This window comes from Gymnogyps californianus, chromosome 5 (assembly GCF_018139145.2).
Source record: "Gymnogyps californianus isolate 813 chromosome 5, ASM1813914v2, whole genome shotgun sequence".
Taxonomy (NCBI): Eukaryota; Metazoa; Chordata; class Aves; order Accipitriformes; family Cathartidae; genus Gymnogyps; species Gymnogyps californianus.
The window spans coordinates 27366616-27379099 of NC_059475.1; the positions used below are offsets into that span (position 1 = coordinate 27366616).

The window sequence follows — 12484 nt, forward strand, 5'->3', positions numbered from 1 at the left end:
CTCAGGCTGGCCCTATTGGCAGCATCCTGATGTACTTACTATTCAGTGAAGAACCTGGCAATGCCATACTGACTAATATCTTCTCTGTTCTCCAGCAGCTGGCTCACTGCATCCTCCATGTACGTGAGGACATGTCTTTGAGCTGCAAATAAAAGACAGTAAGAGACAGAAATTAGAATACAAGGGGCCTGCAAAGCCCAGAGCCAGACCAGCCTAGCTGTGTGCCTTACATAACAAGCCAACAAGCATTTGCTCCCTCAGTTAGAGAGTAGAGGTTTCATTCTCCCAGATATGGATAGTAAAATTCCTGACCTAAATCCTGCTTTCTTTCCTGGCTACACAGAGTTAGTCATTAACAGTGCTGACCCTTTTTTAAAATCCCCTGAGATTCTGGAAGTGAAGGAAGAGGAGGAGGAGTTGTGAGACTGCCTCGCTGGAAAATGCTTACTCAAGGGGAGTTCCTGGTCTCTGTTCTGAGTCACAGCCATCTTTCCTATACAGATTGTCAATGCCGTATCGATGGGGTTATTGCAGAGCTTTAGGTGTTCCCTGCCCATCCCTCCTTACCAAAGCCAAGCAGCTTTAAGGTTCTTCTGTAAAGTTTTTTTCCTAAAGGTGCTAATAAAAGTACATCTGTTTCCATACAAGCATCAGCAAACATTCTTGGAGTGGCAGGTGGGGAACAGGTCTTAATGCCAAGAGAGATTTATACTACTCAACAGTCAGTCTCAAATAACTGCCTAAACCAAACATAAGGAAATTTCAGAACTGGTGGAACTGCCAGTACCCAACCACAGAATGCCACTCACTTATAAGACTCCTGAGTAAAGATAGTTTGGTACAACACAAACCATTTTGCTGCTTCTACAGGGGGCAGACTCTGTACAAATCAAGCATTTGCCAGGGAGGAAGCAGCACAGATTTGCCACTGAGCCCCTTTGATGTTTTTGGCTAAAAACCAAGTTGGAGCAACAAAGAGCCAAGTCTGGGGTGATGCGCCAGCTACCAGGCAGTAGACTTTCCAAATCTACAAGTTCAACAATCAGAAGACAAGTCACAACGAACCCAGGAAAATCATTCTTAACCTGGAAAGCACACAAACCCTGTTCCCAAAGCACACACCTCCATCCTAAACACGTATGCTACTGCATCTTTGCAAGTAGTGTCGTGTCCTAAAAAGGAGCAGGAGAAAACCCTTAGGGGATATAGGAAAAGCAAGGGCTGTTCTTGCTCTTTGCCAATCTGCTCCAGACTTGGCAGCATCATCCCTTCACCACCAACTGGCCAACCTCAGACCCACATCAATATGCTTCAAACCATTTTAATTTGTGCTTAATATCCTGGTAAGCATCAAGCCTGCGCCACTTGATACACAGCATGGAAGTCCCTTTCATCTTAGTGTGGGGCAGGTGGACTTCAAGAGAGGCCCGGAAATGATTATTCCCAGTGGATACAGTGATTAAAAGTGTGTATGAACATTGATTGCTATCAGGGGATTTCTCTGCTTAGAACACTTTTCAGGACAATGGTAAAATTGGTTAAGCACACCCTGGAAAATACCTTGCAGCTGATAGCAAAATGGTGAGCCAAAGGTTCAGAGATATTATCTGGTACTAAAAGATACAGGGCGTAGCTTTATTTAATTATTTTAATGCAAAGGAATAAATTTAATTTATGTGAGTGATTAAAGAAAAATAGCTCTGCGCACCTGTGTCCCCTGAGGGAGGAATGAGTTGTGCAGCTCAGTCACAGGCTCAAGATAACAGCAACTGGGTAACTTTATTTCAGCCCATCCTTCCTCCCTCTTCATTATGCAGCCCATCTTGCACTCAGAAAGTGTCTTCCCAGGCCCCTCTTGAGCTGTCAGTGGCACCAGATTAAGCCAGGAAACGGTACTAGCAGACAGGCTTCCACTCATCTCAGCCTGCAATAAACTTCTGCTCAACTGCAAAACCATTCTCAAAATTTTGTGGGGAAGTATACACTCCTTTCATAGAATAGCCCCTGTCAATAAAACATATTTTTGTAATTTTGCTTCTTTAGATTCATTAACCTCTGCCCTAAAAGCCTCTGGGAATAGACAGGCATGGTCCCACAGGGCTACACAGCACAATGTGGCTGACCTCTATAACAAATACCTTTGAGTCTGGTCCTGGAGAATAAATTAACTTTCAACACAGAATATCAGACATTTCTGTCACACTTCAAAATGTACACAAATATATATGGGTCACTGTTGAATACAGTCACTGTTAAAATGGTATTTGTGTTAAGCTTTTTGTTGCATGGTCTAAGGATCCTGGCAAAGAACCTCTCTCCCTATTTCCCAGAAGGTAGGCAGAGGTGTGGGGGAAGGAAGAAATTGGTGAGCAGAGAAACTGAAAGAAAATAGCACTTGCAATCTCCTTGAGAAGTCTCTCTCTCTGGCTCTTCGGCTGCTGTGCTCTTTTCCAGGTAGCACAGTTCACACTGCCAAACCAAATTCCAGCTCTGGCTTCCTGTTCACTGGCTGCCCAGTTCCATGGAACGGTACAAGTAGTACGTTTTATAACCCAACCAACTCTACCCTACACAGGAAAGTCACAGAATAATATTTAATTTGCAGGCAGGTTCTAGCAGGCCAGAGAGGCAAAATAAAGTGCCAAGAGTCTGGTTATAGCAAAATAGTAGCTCCATAATTTATAAAATGGTACTTTCCATAACAAACACTGGAACCATACTGGAACATTAACTGTTTATGCAAGCAGAGTTAAAAATCTATGGGGTCCTGTGCAAAATAAGTGAGATGATTCATATGTTTTAATAGTTTTTGAAAATTCAGGAAGATAATGGTGTATTGGTATACATGTTGCTCATATTTCTGAGGCTCACTTTGCAATAATAAGGCAGCAAGTCCAAATCAGAATGTAAAGCTCAAATACTCACGCAACTGTGCTATTACAGCTTGCTGTCTCTACTCTTTTTCTTCCTGATAGAATTCCAGTACACTGCAGCTTCCACACAGGAGGTATTACGACAGGTTATCATCCTCAGCATTTATTTGTTTATGGCTTATTACAACAAAGACTCTCCTTCCTACTTGTACAAAACTTTCCAATGCAACCCTGTCGTGGTTTAACCCCAGTCAGAAGCCAAGCACCACACAGATGCTCCCTCACTCCCCGTCCCCCTCCCCCTGCTCCTGGTGGGATGGGGAGGAGAATCGGGAAAGAAGGCAGAACTCATGGGTTGAGATAAGAACAGTTTAATAACTAAAGTAAAATATAAAATTAACAATAATAATAATGAAATATAATAATACTAATACTACTACTAATAATAGTAATGAAAAGGAATATAACAAAAAAAGAGGGGAGGGGGAAAGAAAAAAAAACAGTGATGCACAATGCAATTGCTCACCACCCACTGACCGATGCCAGAGCCACGATCTGCACCTCCCAGCCAACTCCCCCCTGTTTATATACTGGGCATGACGTTCCATGGTATGGAATACCCCTTTGGCTAGTTCAGGTCAGCTGCCCCGGCTATGCTCCCTCCCAGCTTCTTGCCCACCTGCTTGCTGGCAGAGCATGGGAAACTGAAAAGTCCTTGGCTTAAGATAAGCGCTACTTAGCAACAACTAAAACTTCAGTGTGTTATCAACAGTATTCTCACACTAAATCCAAAACACAGCACTGTACCAGCTACTAAGAATAGAGTTAACTCTGTCCCAGCTGAAACCAGGACAAACCCATATTTGCTAAACTCTTCCCTGAAATCCCATGCAACTACTCCAAACAGTAAGTGTGCCTGCCACACTCATTTGGTAGGTGCTACTCTTTGCTGTCAGATTTAAGAACTACCAGGCAGCTTTCACAGAAGGATCTGATGGAATAAGCTCACAGAGGAGTCTTCGGGCGGCCCATGACCTGATGCTAAGTAGATACCTTTGCACAGAATATCTTAATTCTTATCACTAAACCACTAGCAGTGATGTTAGACTTGGAGCCTCTGTCCAATCAGTAGCAATATGTACAGTACAGCTCCTCCAAAGCCGGCTACTGCAGCACTTAGGACAATGGCCTCTGATGGTATTACCACCACATTCACATGCTCACACCCCACCATCACTCACACGCCCAATGTTTAAAGTGAATTTTGGAATTAATGCACTTTTGGCTCAGAACCAAATTCAGGACTGAACAGTGGCTGTTCAATTCAAGCATGGCCAGACCAAGTCATATAAATCTCCTCCAGCTTACAAGTAAAAGGCAAAACAAGGATTACATCCACAGTCAATCCACAATATAGACTTCACTACAACAGATTAGACAATCACAACTAATTCCATTTAGCTATAACTGCGTCAAATCATTTTGTATGTGTATTTAAAATAGTAAAAATAGTCCTTTTATAAGCCACCGAATGACTTGTTTCAATCTTCTTACGAGAGCAAACAATCTGCTAATTCATAGGTTCGATTACAAATATTGTAAGAACAAACATTGACACTTGAAAAATCTTGAAGGAGAAGGAAAATTTAATGCAAATAATACCACTGCATGAAACAGAATACATGCACTGAAATTCTCAAAGCCAGAAATTCAGGAGGAAGGAAGGTAATACATGTCACCTTTAAGTAATGATATTGCATATATGTAATATTTTTATTATCAGCAGTGCTCAGGAATGGAGAGGATTAAGACCTTGGAAGTGCCACAGTATTGTTTGTGTCAGTTACGTAATACCTACTTCAACACATATTGGCAACACAATCATGTTAACCATACTGGTTTTGCAAATTAGTTTCCCAGTTTTACAACTTAGATATACCTCCCTAATGCTACATTGATAAGAAGCTTCTCTTTCCAACAAGTTTGCCTCTTCTAAAGGCAGAGAAGAAAAGCTGAAGATCAGTATACCAGCACACTTACCAAGAAGTGATGCTGCCTGTCATACTTGAAAGGAATAGCAAACATGGGATGGCCAGAAGATGCAATAAAAATAGCAGCAGATACTGCAAAAGAAAAATAAAGTGCGCCAAACAACCTGAAGAAAGAGTATGATTGGAATAAATTGGTATCAGATAGTAAAACACATACCTTGTTTAAAGAAGCAGCAGAACAGAGCCCTACAGCAGAGGTAAGTCTTTATTTATCAAATTATTATCAAATCAGCTAGCTACCTTATTGCTCAACTCTTCATGAGAGATGACTTCTTCTGGAACATGAGCTGTCTACCAAAACAATTTGTACTGTATGCACATAAGAGGGCATTATTTTTATGGCTGGTTCATTCCTGGCATAACTGCATATGTTGAAAAATCAGGAGTAGGAATTCCTGGATAATAAGATCAGCTTTTATTAATTATTTGCCGCCTCCTCAACTGAAGTGCCGAAAATATACACTATTTGATGCAATTAACATTATGATTCATTTCAGTTATCAGAAGTTCAAGAGCATAACAAGCTTTAATGTATTTGGAATATTTCTGGCATTTTTTAATCTCTGAGAGCATATAAAGTAACAGCTAAATACCCTTTCAGAAGTTATTCTAAATTGGAGCTTAACTAAGGACACTACTGTATTATGCACAATGCAAAGACACATCTATAGTAACACAAAATCAATTTCATGCAAATATTACCAAAACAATAATGATGCAAGAGGGAATTAGTGAGGATACAAACTGCAAGAACAAAATGTCAACTCTGGAACTTTTTCCAGCATTAATGGTCTTTCAGGACGCTCTTCTTAATCTTTTCAGGTATCATTAGGGATTTAATCTCTTCAGATATTGCCAAGGAATGGCCTGAGCAAGAGAAGTATGTAAACAAAACAATCAACCTAAAAGCTAAATCACTGTACAGCTCTAGTTCCTTCCAGCTTTGCACAGCTTCACAGTGTAATTTCCTATTAACCCTCAAAAAAAATTGTGGGTTTTTTTTTTTTTGAAGGACAGAAAATGTAATGAAGTACAAGTAGACCTTGCCATACCAGAGATAACATCACAATGTAAGACATGCACTGTTACTCAGTAACACATGCTAAGGGGCCACACAGTATAACTACACTGTATTTCGTATGTTCACAGTTTCAAAATCACTTTCAACAAAAAATGTAAGAAATGTTTCAGTTTATAATTTAATCTTGACCTGTCCTGATTTCGGCTGGGACAGAGTTAACTTTCTTTTTAGTAGCTGGTACAGTGCTGGGTTTTGGATTTAGTGTGAGAATACTGTTGATAACACACTGAAGTTTTAGTTGTTGCTAAGTAGCGCTTATCTTAAGCCAAGGACTTTTCAGTTTCCCATGCTCTGCCAGCAAGCAGGTGGGCAAGAAGCTGGGAGGGAGCATAGCCGGGGCAGCTGACCTGAACTAGCCAAAGGGGTATTCCATACCATGGAACATCATGCCCAGTATATAAACAGGGGGGAGTTGGCCGGGAGGCGTGGATCGCGGCTCCGGAACTAACTGGACATCGGTCAGCGGGTGGTGAGCAATTGCATTGTGCATCACTGGCTTTTTTTTCTTCCCCCCCCCTTCCTTTTTTTGTTATATTCCTTTTCATTACTATTATTATTATATTTCATTATTGCTATTGTTAGTATTATATTTTACTTTAGTTATTAAACTGTTCTTATCTCAACCCACGAGTTTTACTTTTTTTTTTTTCCTTTCCTCCTCCTCACCCCACTGGGAGGGGGAGGGGGAAACGGCTGCGTGGTGCTGAGTTGCTGACTGGGGTTAAACCACGACATGACCATAACTGAAAATTTGTTTCAAACAACTAATTAGCATATTAGTTGCCAACCATGACATTGTACTCTTTCAGTTTGCACCCCTGAGGCTGCCCAGACTGACTTAATTGTCCAAGTCCTTCCAGCAGACCACCTCCTGCAAGATGTCGTACAGCTGCTAGAAATCACCACCTCGTCAATGCAAAATTGTTGAGCTCTCTTTTAAAAAAATAAATAAATCTGAATTTATGCAGTATATTATTAACATTGTGGAAGTAATTGTCATTCCAGCTTGTTATAAGGTATTAAGTAGCCTAATAGGTCCGTACCCATTCATACTCAAACGCAGAAGGACTGTGTACTCTCCAGTTCTGGAACTCTACCTAGATCAGGATCAGATTTCACCTGTTACCTTTCAAGTTAAAGTGGAAGTCCTGTAGTGCAACAGCAGGTTTGGAGATGAAACTTCCATCTTTTGGAGAAAGTACTAGACTGAGTCTAAGAAGATTCAAACTTAACTAACATTTCTACAAGCAAACTCTTACACATCAGTGGGGAAGTCATTCATCTTCTACATTATAGTTCTCCTATCTGTACAACAGAGCAAGAAATAAAAATAAATTAAAAAAATAATTAAAAAAAAAAAGGCATTCTCTTCTGTTTTTTAGACCACAAGCTCTTTCAGCCAGAGTGCCTCACAGGAGCTCATCAAATCTCTAGACTAAGAGGAGACTCAGTGTCAGCTGGGATGTCTGAATAACAACATAACCTATACATTGATTATGCTGTTAAAGAAAACGATTGCACTTGGACCTTCCAACTCAGTATTTATTAAGACTGTTCAGAAAAAGAGTAAACCCTAGGTATCTGCAAAGTCTCTACACAACTGAAGTTCTCTGCTGGGAGCTACGCAGTTTTGTAAAAGCACCAATACCATGAACGTTCTTTCTAATCATGAAGCCCGAGACCTCTTATGAGAGAGATGAGGAAACACGACCGTGTTTTTGGTACTTAATAGCCCCATGCTTTACTGATAAAGCACTTCCCTAACAGAGTATTCGTGTTCTTACATGTCTTATATTGGCAAAGGAAGAAAAGAAAGCACATCCTGGAGTTGAGGAGTAGAGGGGAGGGGAATCCAGAGAAAAATAAAAGTTCAGAAATTTGCAATAATCTACTGCTTTTTCTCCATAACAGGAAGGGGGGGGAGGGAATACAATTTGAAGCTTCCGAAGACAGCTGCATGAGCAGAACAATACACTAAGTGCTCCATTGCCTGCTATAAATAACTGAGCAATCACCAGTTATTAAACCATAATGAGGAAGGCATGGAAAAGTGTCTCAAATAGGCCTCATTTTGCCTACTGTAGTTCCAGTCTCATCCATCAAATGAGAAACACATTTTCATCACTATCCTCAAACACTAAGTGTTGTTTATTCAGTGAAAATACTGTTTAAGATGTCCTGCTTGTTACAACATCTTCACTGTAGCCTTTCTGTCAACTCTGAAGACCTCATCTCCTTTCCTATTCACTGAGTATCAGCCATCTCTGTTCTTCTACTTACTGTCTCACAATCATTGTGGCATGAGACATGTTGCCCTGATTTTTATTTTCCAGGAACTCTGCTGTACCAAAGCTTTGCAATTATTTTTCATCTTAAGTGAGTGCTTAATTCTCTCCCTGTTCACTTCTATTTTAACTCACAACTGCTTTTATTTCCCTCTTAGCATCCAAATTGGACATGGAAGAAACATCTCAAATAGGAAAAAAAGAAAAAAAAAAGTAATACAGCAAGTAGCATCTAATGTGATTTTGGCCACTCATTTTATTTGTTGGCCTGGTTTTGATATTGAAAAAGGAAAAGGCGAAGAAGAGGTTAGGTGAAGCTTGCCCATTCCAGGTCAAGAAAGACAGTGCCATCTATCTGGGAGACTCAGAGAATATCTTATGTGGCAGCCTGGGGCAACACAATTTCAGAATGAAATTACAGAAAGTGAAATTTATCACAATGGCTTACAACCCCACATCAGACAACTATATTAACAAGACTTTGTTAATAACAATAGAATAACACACAATAGAACAAATCCAAAGAATGGTGATTTCAGAATGCCAGGTCAACTCTGTCCCAGCCAAAACCAGGACACAGGTCAATGCAGAAAACATAAAAGCATCTTATGAAAACATGTGGGGAGGTGTGTTTATGGGGGGGAAGAGTTGGTTTTGGGGGGGGGGGGTGGTGTTTATTTGGTTTTTAACCACTTTCCTACTGTTAATACACAATTCATTCAGTAGGATCTGTGAGCAGTTTGGTAAGTTACAGTGTCTCACAAAGACACTAACTTTGTTATTGGTAACATTTACAGTTAATAACAATATCATGATGTAGCAGACACTTTTTCCCCTCTAATGGACAACAGATATTGCAATCTAAACAGAAGGACATACTAAGTGATCAACAGAGCAGGCTCTTATACAAGCTATTGCTCAACCTGACATGCTCACACGTGTGTCTTCTTCTGACCTCAATGTCAGAATAATTTAGAAGGTTTTACAAAATGAAAAGGGAATGGTAGATCAGCATGTGGAACAGAGATAAAAGGAGGCTCACTTTAAGTAGGCTAATAAAGCTGCTTGCACCTAATAATCTTGCACATCTCTTAGAAGTCTCATTTCTCAACTTCAGATGTTAAACAGAAAACTGGTTTATTCTTACACTTTAAGAATTTTTAGTCTGCTTCCTAGATTGTTTTGACTGATTCAATCCTTACTGACAAGTTTCACACAAGTAAAAGTTAAGTGCCTATTTCATTAAAAACAATTAAATGAACCTAAAACCAAGTTGGCTCATTAAAAAAAAAACAAATTTTGCAAGTTTCAGCCTAGAGCAACTCTGGAAAAGTTATGAGTCTCTCTATTAACGCGTAGGTTGAAAATGCTGATGTAGTGTGATAGAGTAGCGCAAAACCAAAAGGTGTATCTACATGGCACACTGCGATACTGTTCTCAAATACCTGAACTAGCTCCAGAATTGAAATCGGCAATAAGAAATTCAGCAGAATGAGTCTCCTGAGAATCACCCCAAACAGAGCACTAAACAAACTCTTATTTCTGCCTTGAGTTTCCTTAACACAGAATAGCATTGCAGTTATGTAGGTATGCACAAAGTACCCTAACAGCAGCCTAGCACTAAGACAAATTAGATCCCTCCTTTGCTTAAATACTTCATCTCTCTTTAGTGCTATGATGTGCTTTGAAAGAACAGTCGGATCCCTCCTCATTGACACTATTGCTAGGCTACACAAACTAAGCTTTTTTAGTCTCTTCCTTGCAAGACAGGTTTTCCATTTACTGGAAGCCAGCAGTGTTTCTCTAGTCTTGTTGCATTTTGGCTTAGCAGAGACAGCAAAATCATGGTGGAACAAGTAGCACAAACCAATCCTTGCCATTTCTGACCTCTCCTTGTACAAGAAAGCCACAGTACATTATGTATACCTTTATAATAGCTATTACCAAACAGCCTCTTGGGCCTAGAAAGTAATGGCTGCAGAGTTTCACTTCAAAAATACTGTCTTGAACACATTCCAAATGCTTACTACTTGTAATTCATCTGCTCTTTAGCAATTAAATGAAGTCATATTGACTTTTTTCCATCCTAATTATTTTTATTTGACGCATTAACACCAAATCACTTTGCTCCTTAGCTTCCTGGAACATCAAGCAGTAACACAAACTGTTAGAGCCAGCTTAAAAGGATGTAGTCTGCAAGGGAGCGGCTGCTTTATAAGTTAAAAGGTTTCCATTTTACGTGGGAAATACTAGCAATACTACCTTATTTCAGAAGAAAAGCTGACGTTCAAACCATGTCTCAATGTAAGAACAGCACTCCTTCCAATGTTGGGAAATGAGCATAAAATAAGGTTGCTCACACAGATCTGTGAGCAAAACAGGTTGGTAATGGGCTAAATGAGGTTACAGTCTGCCATGGAGCAGCTGGACGTTGCTTGCTACTGCTCACTCCGTGCAAATTGAGACAGGGGAGGAGACCACAGCTCACCTTCCTCAGGCGGGCGCTGCCTTCACGGAGACCACATCTAAGGGCACCGGAGGGGAGTTCCCTGCGCCCAAGAGGGCCCCACAGCCCTCTCACCTCAGGGGAGCACCCGGAGAAGCAGCACCCTACAACACCGACCTGAAACCCTCCGGTGCTGCCTCCTCCCCAGCCGGGAAGGCGGACACGCAGTCACTCCGACCCGCCTCGGTCCGGCCCGGTCCGGCCCAGCCGGGGGACACGCCGCGGGCCTGAGGCCGCTCGCCGCTGTCCCCGGGAAGGCCGGGCCAGGCCGCAGAAACCCCCGGTCCCGCCGAGCCCTCCCCATGCCGGGCCGCAGCACACCCAAGGGACGGGGCCCTCGGGGCGCTGCCTCGCCACCCCGCCCCGCTCCTCACCCAGGTACTCGGGCCCCGGCAGCGAGAGCCGCTCGGGGCTCAGCATCCTCCCTCCCGCCGCCGCTGCCGCCGCCGCCGCCGCTCCCTCCCAGCTTCCGTCCGTTTCCAAGGCGCGCGACGCTCGCAGCGCTCAGGGCCCGGCGCTGCTCGGCCGCTCGCCCCGGCTGGGAACACGCCCTCACGCCGCCAGGGTTCCGCGCCCAAAACCGCCCGGCCAGGCGCGCCCGCCCGACCTCAGCCCGCGCCCCGCTAGCCCCGAGCCCGTCTGCACAGGTCAGGGGCTGCGAGCAAGGCTGGGAGGCCGCGAGTGACGTCGTGGGAAGCGTCTCTGGAGGAGCGTGGTGACATGGCGGCCTGGCCTTGAGGAAGGGGCTGTGGGCAACGTGGCGGCCTGGCTGTGAGGAAGGGGCGGTGGGCGATGCTCTGGGCAGCATGCTCCAGGTCCGAGGGACGCCTCAGAGGCAGAAGAGCTAGTGAAGCTGAAGAGCCAAAATGTCATGAGGAGATGCATGTGTAAAGTCATTCTGGTTAGATTTAGGTTGGAAATCAGAAGGTGCCTAACGCTAGGGGCTGTTGGGACTACAGCTGTGGGGGAAAGACCCTAATTTGAAGGTGAATGGCAATAAGTTGATGAAGGGCAATGCGTAGCACCCTTTTCCCAGAGAGCAGGGACTGAGCAGGATGACCAAGGATGTCCATTACATCTGTGTCCTTCTGTCCGTACCACTCCTGTGCTGTTTTTTTGCAACCCTTGTGCTCGGGAGAGGGAGGTATGGGGAGCATCAGAAATCGTCCTTCGCTCACGTGAAAGTAGAAACTAGCAGAAACATCCTGAGCCACTGGGCTCTTTCTGTTCTTGTCTGGGAGCTTGTCTGGAAATGGCCCTTGTCCTGGGGATGTAGGAGAGGCAGAGCTCTTCGCATGGCTGGAAGCAGCCCTGCTGGACTCCTCTTCCTCAGAAGCTGATGGGACTAAAACTCCCAAATTACTTTGCAGTTTCTTGCATCACCACCAGAAAAATCCCAGCCCAGGATGTAATCCCGGGAGTTAAAAAAAAAAAAAAAAAGGCTGGAAGTGTTGTCTATGTTTTTACTGACAAATGCAAAAGAACAGAAATTAAATAAACCACTTGTGCGTGCATATAACCTGCCTTTATTCCACTGGAGGAAAGAGCTGAGCGTGACTGTTGGCAACTCAACTTTATTCTGTACTCAAAGGACAGCTACAGTTAAAAAGGGCAAACAGGATGTTATAACTCACCTATTCATATCCCCCTCAAAATTGCCTGGACTATTCCACTGTCTTTGGCTTGTT

General features: G+C 42.9%; 1 protein-coding gene across 1 annotated transcript in view; it reads right to left on the reverse strand.

Moving 5' to 3' along the window:
• Positions 1-11184, reverse strand: part of CSTPP1 (centriolar satellite-associated tubulin polyglutamylase complex regulator 1) — an 86143-nt gene extending 74959 nt beyond the window's left edge. The window contains exons 1-2 of the mRNA XM_050897195.1: positions 11171-11184; positions 40-142 (exon numbers count right to left, since the gene is read on the reverse strand). Coding sequence (XP_050753152.1) covers positions 40-119 — 80 coding nt within the window. The 5' untranslated portion in view covers positions 120-142; positions 11171-11184. The remainder of the gene's footprint in view (positions 1-39; positions 143-11170) is intronic.
• Between the last annotated feature and the right edge of the window lie 1300 nt (positions 11185-12484).